The sequence below is a fragment of the Ipomoea triloba genome, chromosome 10, assembly GCF_003576645.1.
Source record: "Ipomoea triloba cultivar NCNSP0323 chromosome 10, ASM357664v1".
NCBI classification, from domain to species: Eukaryota; Viridiplantae; Streptophyta; class Magnoliopsida; order Solanales; family Convolvulaceae; genus Ipomoea; species Ipomoea triloba.
Window position 1 is genome coordinate 5,088,948 of NC_044925.1, and position 11,009 is coordinate 5,099,956.

General features: G+C 31.1%; 1 protein-coding gene across 1 annotated transcript in view; it reads right to left on the reverse strand.

Moving 5' to 3' along the window:
- Positions 1-2,850: 2,850 nt before the first annotated feature.
- The window catches only part of LOC116033048 (serine carboxypeptidase-like 11), an 11,299-nt gene continuing 3,140 nt past the window's right edge, over positions 2,851-11,009 (reverse strand). Inside the window, exons 7-14 of the mRNA XM_031275805.1 lie at positions 8,956-9,057; positions 7,002-7,040; positions 5,552-5,671; positions 5,157-5,222; positions 3,364-3,482; positions 3,164-3,277; positions 3,021-3,066; positions 2,851-2,934 (exon numbers count right to left, since the gene is read on the reverse strand). Of these exons, the coding sequence (XP_031131665.1) occupies positions 2,851-2,934; positions 3,021-3,066; positions 3,164-3,277; positions 3,364-3,482; positions 5,157-5,222; positions 5,552-5,671; positions 7,002-7,040; positions 8,956-9,057 (690 nt within the window). The remainder of the gene's footprint in view (positions 2,935-3,020; positions 3,067-3,163; positions 3,278-3,363; positions 3,483-5,156; positions 5,223-5,551; positions 5,672-7,001; positions 7,041-8,955; positions 9,058-11,009) is intronic.

Genomic DNA, 11,009 nt, shown 5'->3' on the forward strand with positions numbered 1-11,009 from the left:
TATATATATATATATATATATATATATATATATATATATTTATTTATTAATTATATATAATATATATTTATATTTATGTAATTATTAAAATTTTATTTAAAAATGTACCTAGTGATAAAAAAAAAAAATACTAAAGATGAACTCACCTATAAATTGTTAATTTGTTATGTTAGTATTTTAATATTTTGATATTAGATTTTGGATTTGAGTTATGTGATGTTTCATGCATAGTTATTACGACGCCCCGTTAAGTCGCGACACCCCTTGACCGTCTTGTCGCCTAGAAAATGTTAAAATTTGGGGGTCTTAACTTGAATCGAACACCGAACCGAATTAAATTCGAACCGAAATCGAACCGTGCAATTGAATTTGTTAAATTTTAATGTGCTCAATGCTCATCCGGTTGACCCGTTCTAACGAATTCGGATCCGGTTGACGACTTGGCCCGTTTTATTGAATGTAAGTATTCATTTTCGATTTTAGTTCAAATAGTCAAACCCGCCCGTTAAGCCCGACAACCCGAAGATTAGGGTTAGGGCTAACCCGAATCCGAGATTAAAATAATAATTAACCGACAATCCGAATCCGATAAGTCCGACAACCCGACAAGGCTAGCCCGAAACCGACAGGGATGGCCCGATTGACTGTGTTGAAAGGAAACTGCAGTTGTGCGGAACAGAGACCGTTCATTCGTTCAACACAACTGCAGTTCCAGACGGATGACACGGCCTCTGTTCCGCGCAACTACAGTTCCCTTTCAACACAACTGCAGTATCCGTTCAACACAACTGCAGTATCAGCCATGATCCACGGTCCACAATGCGGACCATGGTCCACGGTATAACGATTGTCGTATGTGCTTACTCAATCAATTTGTAAAGAATAATTGTTTATAGATTTTGATGGTACTAAGTAAATTATATAATCCTTGTATACCCCTTAAACTTGTAAATAATTTTGAATCTTGTTTTTACTGGGGGGAAGATGCACCAAATGTTGTTTGATGAGGGCTTATTTGTTCTACTTTTGTTATGCATTTAATGGTTAGTATTGCTTTAATTGTGACCAAAATGACCAATTATGTGATAAAGTATGTGGGAGGAGCTTATTGAGAAAAATATTGTATTTGTAGGTAAAAAGGGCAATTCCAAAGGCAAAAGAGAGAGAAAAAAAAGAGCAAAATAGGATGAAAGTCAAAACGACGACGTCACGAGAGGCATTATGCGTAACCGCAGCTCATGACAAACAACTTCAGAAACTCAATCTTTGCTATCACGAGTGGCCATTACCTGTAAATGGAGTTCTTGAAGAAAACTTCTGAGAGGTAATCTCTGTTGTCACGCATAACCAGGTCTTGTGAGGGAAACTTCATAAAGTTAGTATCTGTTATCAAGAGCAATCATCATAGCGTGACATGATGGCATGAACAAAACTTCTGCAAGGTGGTCAAGGTCATCATGAGGCGCCATCATGGCGTGATAAGGCCCCGTGACACAGTGGTTTTTGGAAAATTTAAATAGTAGAAGTTAGATTTTATTTGGGGATTCTTCTTTTTAGAATTTAGACATTATATAGTTACTCTCTAGTATAATTCCACTACCAATTTCAATTCCTTTTAGAACCCTGGAATTTAATTTTAATTTTAATTTTCAATTTCAGTTGCATTGCATTGCAATTTCAATTGAAGTTCTAGTTAGATTCAATTTCCTTTACATAGTTTGAGCAAGGATTGATGATTGGATTTACACTTTTCATCATCAAATAGATAAGTCAATTCTACTTCTATTTCATTGCAATTTCCTTATTTCCTTTTCATACTTTGATATTATGTTTTGTGCCTTGTTATGGATTGCTTGTTGTTTGAGCACTCAACAACAACCACTTTTGTGATAGAGGAAGTTGAATTGGAGGATCACCCTAGCTAGTTCTTGATTAGGTAGTGAAGGACAAGTTGACGAGGAGATCGTGATTGTCGATCTCAAGGACGATTGCCACTGGAAGAAGCTATAGGCTTCAATTCACTTTGTATTTTGTAACAAATACTTAGTAGAATCCTTCTAGAATTTAAGGAGAAGAGTTGAGTAGGAAATTTTTTTGAACAACTAAAGTAGATCTCTCTCTCTCTATCTCTATCTCTATCTCTCTCTCTCTCTCTTGCATTTTACTTTATTTTCTATCTTTCCGAACTAACCTCATACTCGTTTTAACACTTACACACAAACTCACAAAACTTAGCTATATGTTTTACTTGGCAAGTTAATTAAAAACTTATGCTACAAGAAAATTTTATTTCCTTAACTCCGTTTTCGAAATTCAAGCTCACTTGTTTTAAATTCAAAAAAGCTTTTAAAATCTATTCAACCTCCCTCTCCCCCCTCTCCTTCCGCCCTCTCTCCTTTAGATCTTAACTTGCCCGAGACCAGGCCAACACAATCTTTATTGATTTTGGGGCTATATATTAAAATTTTTGAAAAGTTTGGCATGTGATCTGATTTATATTTTGAGTGTTGTCTAATAAAGATTATAACATGATGATATAATTAAAATTTTCTAAGAAGTAAGGAGTTTAATTTTTTTTTTTTTTACATGTACCAAACCCCAAAAAAAATTAAGTTAAAAATAATATGACAATCCCTCATAAAGAAAAGTATGTGATGAATTGAATGTTAATACAATTCAGTTTCAAAAGTGTACTCCATAGTAATTTATTCATTACAATAATATTATAACAATATTTTGTATTTTTTGACATGAATTTCATCATAAACCATCAAAATAAAACTCAAGTATAGCCATATGTTTTCAAAGGAAACATACTTCTATGGTAAATTTTACCATTGCCATACAATATTAAAGTTGTTCATGTGATATCCATCTTTTAAACATAATGAAGCAATCAACAGGTGTTATTGTTGGAGCAATGTGGTCGGATCCCTGTTACAAATATCAACTAAGAGTTATACATATATAGATATATTTTAAGCTAGTAAACAACATATATACTAAGAGTAAATTATCACCAGGATTTTGGCATATGTCATGTTGTTGGAGAAGGTCCTTGTATAACTACATAACAATTCATCAACGATTTCATTTTAATTAGCTTTTTCTTAATTATAATTCATGTATCATAGATCTGTTGTAGTAGACATTTATAACATACCCAACAATTCGATTGTTTATCAACCAAGGTCGCCAATCATCAATGATAGAATAATTCAATGATTTTGTCCATGTTTCAGTAGCAAGTGAAGTCACATACAAATCAGCATTTCCGCTGAAATAAAAATAGGTATGATCATTTATTTAGATTAGTAAAAAGATCATCATTAAATTGAAACATATACAATATATTTTACAAACCTGTATATAAGAGATCTGTAACCTTTTGTGCTAAGATTTGCATGATATGGTCTGGTGTCTTGCACAGTTTTTTCATATAGCAAAGGTAGCCTGCATTTAGCCCATTTTTCACCGCATCCCTATGTCAAAACAATCCAAAATTGAAGGATAGTCCGTGTTTTAGGCTTGATTACAAGAAGTTTCCAAAATAGTATAAAATTTTAAAGTACACTTTTGCTATACAACACTAACCATGTCATCTTTTTGTTGATAAGAAATGAACACAACCACATGTTATGTATTTTAGCAAAACCATTTTAACCATTCCAATGCACAATCAACATAACCGGCCGATATATTGGTTATTAAAATTAAGATTTAATTCTATTTTTTATCTTAGATTTATAGGTGTCGTTCAATTTTAATTTTTTACTTTTAGATCCTAGATAAGTAAAATATCATCATTTGGTTTTAATATTATTGTGGCATGACCATTTTCAGTCTTCCGTGAATAAAATTGTTTAAATTGCATTAAATATAAGGGCATTTTGGTCTATTCAGTTTTAAGTGTTAAGTCATTTTTCTTTTTTTGGTCCTCGAGTTATATGTGTCATTCGATTTGTAGGTTTTTTTTTCAAAACATACATCTTTGTTGATTCTAACATTATTGTGACATGACCATTTTTATCTTTTGTCAATAAATATGTTTAAATGACATTAAAAATGAAATTATTAACCACTCAAAATCTTCCTTTTTTTTCTTTTGGCAGTAACGCCATTTTTAATGTCATTTAAACATATTTGTTGACAGATGACTAAAAATGGTCATGCCACAATAATGTTAGGACCAACAAGAATGTTTAAAAAAAAGGACTAAAAATGGAATGACACATATAAATCTAGGACCAAAAAAAGAAAGAAAATGACTTAACACGTATAATAGAATAGACCAATTCAAAATGCGAATGTATTTAACCCCATTTAAACGGTGTAGTTGACAGAGAACAAAAAATGGTTATGCTACAATAATACTAGGACCAAAGGAAATGTTTTGAAAAAAAAAAAGAAGAAAAATTAAAAGTGGACTGACACCTATAAATTTAGGATTAGAAATGGAATTAACTCTAAAATTAAAATATAAGAAGAGTTAATTCCATTTTTTGTCCTAGATATATAAGTGATAGTTCACTTTTAGTCTTTTTTTATTAGAATGTTTAGTTTTTGTCTTAATTTTATTGTGGCATGATCATTTTTTATCCTTTATAAACAAAACGTTTAAATATCATTAAATACAAGACATTTTGGTCTTTAATTATGAATATTTAAAAAAACATTAAAATATAGCAGTTCAACATACTTTGTATAAAAAAGATTGAAATGTCTTTGTATTTAATTTAATGACATTTCAACGATTTTGTTGATGTAGGACTAAAAATGGTCATGCCATAATAATACTATGACCAAAGGATGATATTCTAATAAAAAAAATGAATCAAAATACACTGTCACATATAAATCCAAGACAAAAAATGAAATTAACTCATATAAAAAAATATGTTTATATGGTTAAGACCACTAATAATGTTAATATTATTTTTAAATGTTATAATTTTATGTTATTATGTATATGGTATTAATTCAATCCTTATCAACAACATTTCAAAATCTTTTTATTTATTTATTTTTTAATAATAATAATAATAATAATAATAATATTATTATTATTATTATTATTATTTTGTGGAGAGAAACCTTCCGTCATTAAACTTTCCATTTATTCAGAAACTTTAAAAATAAAAAAAATAAAAAATTACCTTCCGAACATGCAGGGCCTCTAGAACATTATCATCATTCATCCACCGAGATGCAATTAGTGCAGCCTAATATGTTGCATGTTATGAGAACGTCATTATTTCCATTTCATATCATAATTAGGAACATTAATTTATTCTTAAGAAAAATTTAGATATATATGCGGAGATTTAATTAGTTTAGAATGAAAATTTATTTCGGATGTTTATAGATTATTAAAAAAAATAAAATTTTTCCTCCAAATATATGTGATTGGTTCTTTATTGTTAAAAATTATAAAACATATTAAATATTTAAAATTTATTACAGATGAGCGAGGCAATCTCATACACAAAAAAGAAAAAGAAAAAAAAAGAATTAGGTTACAAATTAATTGTTTAAATAAATAAGATCTTACCTTAAATATTAAATGACGATCAAAGGCATGTACATTGTACCCACGGAATCTCTTAGCATCATTTTCTTCTCCAATAACATTAGGCCAATAATAATGTTCCCCAGAATTCACTCTACCGAGCTGCACATATGTCAGCTCAAATATGGTCAGACCTTAATGTGTGGTCTCACCATTAGGTATGTAAAAATGTACAAATAGGGTTAGGAAACGCACAACAATGAAATGCACCAATGCACCACAAAGCGCATCACCACAAAACGCATCACCATAAAACGCACCATTAGGTACGCACAAAAGTACTATACAATTTTCAAAAACGCACCATTAGCTGTGGTGAGGTATGGTACATATTTTTCGGTGTGTGGTGCGTTTATGCATTTCATTCTTGCGTGTCTCCTAACACATTTGGTGTGTATTTGCATACCTAAATGGTGCGGCCACACCTTAAGGCCTGATCGCACTGAAACTTGGACACACTCACAACTATATGTGTGTTTTCCAAAAATAAGCATCTGATTATTTGTCAAATATTAAAAAGATGATTACATTGAAATAGAGTACAATTGATAAAAACAAAAAAAAAATTATAAAACTCAAGGCATATATGTTTTTAATATAAAAATGTAGTTTAGTCAAAGGTTTTTAATAATATATATATATATATATATATATATATATATTTTAATCTTAAAATTAGTAGGAGATGATATGTCAATCAAAACCTATAACTTGTACTTCTTTTTTTAAAAAAATGGTAAATATAATGCTTATTCATTTAAGTTATTATGGTTTTGTTTTTCAAATTATACAAGTATATTATGCAGCAATGGTTATACTTTATACTCCAATTAAGCTTGTATTATTGTTGTTGTTGTTATTATTAGGGTCACACTTGTGTGAGATCGACCGTCTCACTGATCCTTATTCGTGAGACGGCTCGGGTCGGGTCAAAGTACCATGAAAAACCATACTTATATGTGCAAATGTCATACTTATATGTTCAAATATAACACTAATCAAGAATACAATTTTTGTTACTTATAAGAGAAAAAGTAATACATTTTTCATAATAAGAAATGTTGACAAGTGTCTCTTACTTATAAGGGCAAATATAATACTTTTGAGGAAAAATACAATACTTCTAAATCGAAATGTAAAAGTATTTTATTTTTCCCTTAAAAGTATTACATTTACCCTTATAAGTAACAAAAAGTTTATTCTTGATTAGTATTACATTTGAAAATATAAGTATGACATTTGTGCATATAAGTATTACATTTACACTTTGACCCGACCTGATTCGACCCGTCTCATGGTGAGACGGTCTCACACAAGTTTTTGCCTTATTATGGGTTGTTATTATTATTATTATTATTATTATTATTATTATTATTATTTGTCTTTCATATATTTTATACACGATAAAAATATAAATTAAATTATTGCTGACCTCATCCCCGCAATCTATCCCCTTACAAGCTTTCGCTGACTGCACGTGAATGTAATTAAGCCATTAGAATGCAATTAACATATCCAGTTTGTACTCCAATAAATAAATAAATAAATAAAACATATCCAGTTTATAAATTCAAAAAAATATATCCAGTTTATAAATTTAGGTCACGTTTAGTTGGAATTTGAGAATTGAATCGTATTAGGAATTAAATAATTAGCAATACGTATGGATTTAAGAAAATAATAAATAGAAATTGGAATAAAATAAATAAATAATTAGTTAAATAAATAAGACTAAAAATAATTAGTGTGGTGATTGTTTGTCAACTTTTACCATCTCATATTGAATTTAAATCTTTTAGTTAATAATAATAATAATAATAATAATAATAATAATAATAATAATACACGCGCACACACACATAGATACATTGTGTGTATGTATATTTTTCCTATTTTTTCTTTCTCATCTTTTATTTCATTAATTTTCAAAAGTAGGGGAGAAGAAGAGGAGCAACATTTGTGATTACAACGGTGAAATATTAAAAATATGTAAACAAACATGGTAATAAGAATCAAATTCCATAGCAGGCCACAAAAGTATCCAGCCAAACACCTTAGATAGTTGTTTTCATGTCGAATTCTAATGACATCGAATGACAAAAAATAACTAATTAAAAGATGTACGTGATACATTTTATTATTTAAAAAAATTAATTCAATTATTTTATTTTGTATTTTAGAATAAGGGTCAAATAGGCAATCGAACTGCACATACACAATAATGCAATTAGGCCACTGAACCTAAAAAATTACAATTGGGTCCCTAAACTAACTCATTTCATACAATTTGTCCAATTTGTAGGATTCTAACATGTCATCCCAAATTTAAATTATATTTTAAAAAATAATTATTTAAAAAAAAAACAAAAAAAAAAAACAAAGCGTCTCCGCCGGAGAGGAAGTTTCTTAGTCTCCGGCGGAGACGTTCAGTTTTTTTATTATTATTTTATTTTTAAATAATTTTTATTAAAAAAAATCAAATTTGGGGTGACATGATAGAAACCTACAAATTGAATGAAATGGGTTAATTAGGGACTCAATTGTAATTTTTTAAAGTTCAGTGGCCTAATTGCAATATCAGTGTAAATCGATGACCTATTTGCACAATATCGCGTGGACAAAGTAACTCTTTTTATTTTGTCTGATTATACAATATTTCACATTCTTTATTTTTTAAGTATTATCGAATCTATTAAAGTGTAGTATCTGTTCAATATTCTTTCTCTATCATTTGTAATCCAAAGTTGTGACATTCCCTCAAGGAGGGCCGCAGTGGTGCCAATTGAGCACAAACTAAGGTGCTTGGCATTATAATTTTTTTTTTTGATAACGTTGGAAAAATTTACACTGGCCAAAAAAAATCGCATCTATTAGTCACTTTGTTTCATTTTACCCGTCCTACTTACTATTTATTGTCAAATCAATTTTTATTTATTTATTTGTTTTAGTATTTCCTTATTATTTTTAAATATAACTTTTTAATAGTACTTTTAATTTAGTTTATATATATATATATATATATATATATATATATATATATATATATATTACGGAGTATATATATCATACTAACACTAAACTTAATATCATAAAAATTTGAATTGTAAATAAATCTAGTAAACCTTCATTAAATGAGACACATAAAATTGAATAGATGAGTATAAAAAACGAGTACTGAAAATTTTCTAAATATCATCTTATTGAAAAAATCTTATTGCCCCTTGTTATTTATAATATTAGGCATGCATGATACGCTTTTAAGTATTGTTAAATTTCTAATACATATATCAAAAGAAGAACAATCAAGAACAATTACCTTTTTTTCAAAAAACAAAAAAAAAAAAAACAAAAAAAAAACAAAACAAAACAAAAAAAAAAACAATTACCTTATACTGTTCGATTGAAATAAGACTAAATCCGCGAGCCGTTTGAAAAGTATCATCCAAGTTGTCAGCTAGAAATGTGACTCCATTGCCAACTACGTAGCCCTAATGCACGTGTCACATATATAAATGTAGGATTTGAATGAAATAAGAACATTCTAATATGATAGAACTAGGAATTACTCAAGCAATGAATCTGGAAAGAAATGATTCAAATTTTAATGTGCAATTAATAGTATCGTGTAACTAACAACACCAAAAAATGCACCTCCCATATGCATAAGTGTAGTTAAAAGATGCACTTTAATTTATAGTGCTGATATCTACACTTTATAGTGTTACTAGTTACACTTTAAATTAAAGTTTAAGTTCTTTGCAAAAATGTTACTACATTTGTCAACAGGTGCACTCCATAACTTTGCTTACTTGGACTTAATTGTTACTTGTTGTACTTTAAAGTCTATGTTATTTGCATAAATGTCATTGTGTACATGTGTGTGTCTCTACATACATACATACATACATACATACATATGACCCGACCGGGTAGACGCCTGTTAATCAGATAAGCATTCATTTACCCGGCTCTCCGACCAGGACTGGTCATCTCTGACCAGCTCTGGTCATCTCCGAACAGATCTAGGAGTTGGTAAGACACTTCCCGATTACCCGATCACCCTAACGAGAAGCTTGCATTCAAGATTGAAAAGATGACCTCCCTCTTTGCCCGTTCCCTCAAGTATGAGGCCCTGGACGTGTTGGGTGTCGATTGGGTTGGCCAAGTTTAGCCCTTGTTCGATTTGAAACTTGACGTTGTGGCTTACCACGGAGGGATGTAGTTAAATGTTTCATGTTCACCTACTTATCACCAATTGGTTTTAAGTAGGATATGACAACCAGATAGCAAAAGAACTCTGTGGTTAAGCGTGTTTGACATACAACAATTACAAGATGGGCGACCCATTGAAAAATAAGCATATTGTAGCGTTGAGATCTAACAATTGGTATAAGAGCCAAGGTCACGGGTTCGAATCGATAGCGAGGGAGTAATCGAGTCCAGTCCTAGAAGGGATATGATATGATGTAGGTGTAGGTAGGGGCTAAGTCCAGTATCAAAAGGGGGCTTAGTAGGCACGGAGGCTAAAGACCGATTCAGGTACGTTACTAGGCTTTGTGATCAAAGGTTGCAGCAAGTGCTAAGAGGGGATTGTTGGGCGTCGACCAGGTTGGCTGAGTTTAGCTCATGCTCAATTCAAAATGTGGCACTAGGCATGTAGGCAGTAGGCATGTGGTTAAGTTAATGTCCGCCTACATATCACCAATTGGTTTTATGTAGGATAGACTATATGGTTAAGCGTGCTTGACTTACAACAGTCACAAGATTGGTAACACATTAGAAGTAAGCATAGTGCAACGCTGAGATCAAACGAGACGTATTGACTAATCACGTCCCATCTACCATTTTCTCTTATGTTAAACACTTGGCCACACCTCCCTGGCCAACCAACCTACACCCATCATGTGGAGGACATGCCGGACCCTTGACATGTGTTCCCTATCTCGCCTATATAAGGCACATTTATTATTGGATAAAGGCACTTTTAAAAAATCCACCTACCTAGGAAATTAAACCCCCCACCCCCCCACAAATATATATATTCTTGGGAATCGGTCAAGATCAACCCTTTCTCTATTCGAGACATGGCACTTGGCTTACTATGTAGGAATGTTGTTAATGTGTACCTATTTATTATCACCAATTGGTTTTAAGAAGGATATAACAACTAGATAACCAAATAACTTGGTAATTGACTAATTGGGGCTTGTTGTTGTGTGTGTCGAGTCAGATGCTTAGGTTGTGATCCAGAGTCGCCTTAGTTGCATTTCTTATTTTGATCTTGTTCTTAATGATATTGATGAACTAGCTAGTGTTTTTCTTAACATTAGTTTTTCGTTTGTTAAGTGGTCCGCGAAACGGTAGCCCACTTGTTAGTTAGGGATGCCGTTTCAAATGCGGGTTGCAAGGAGTGAGTCCTCCCCTCCCCCCCCCCCCCCCC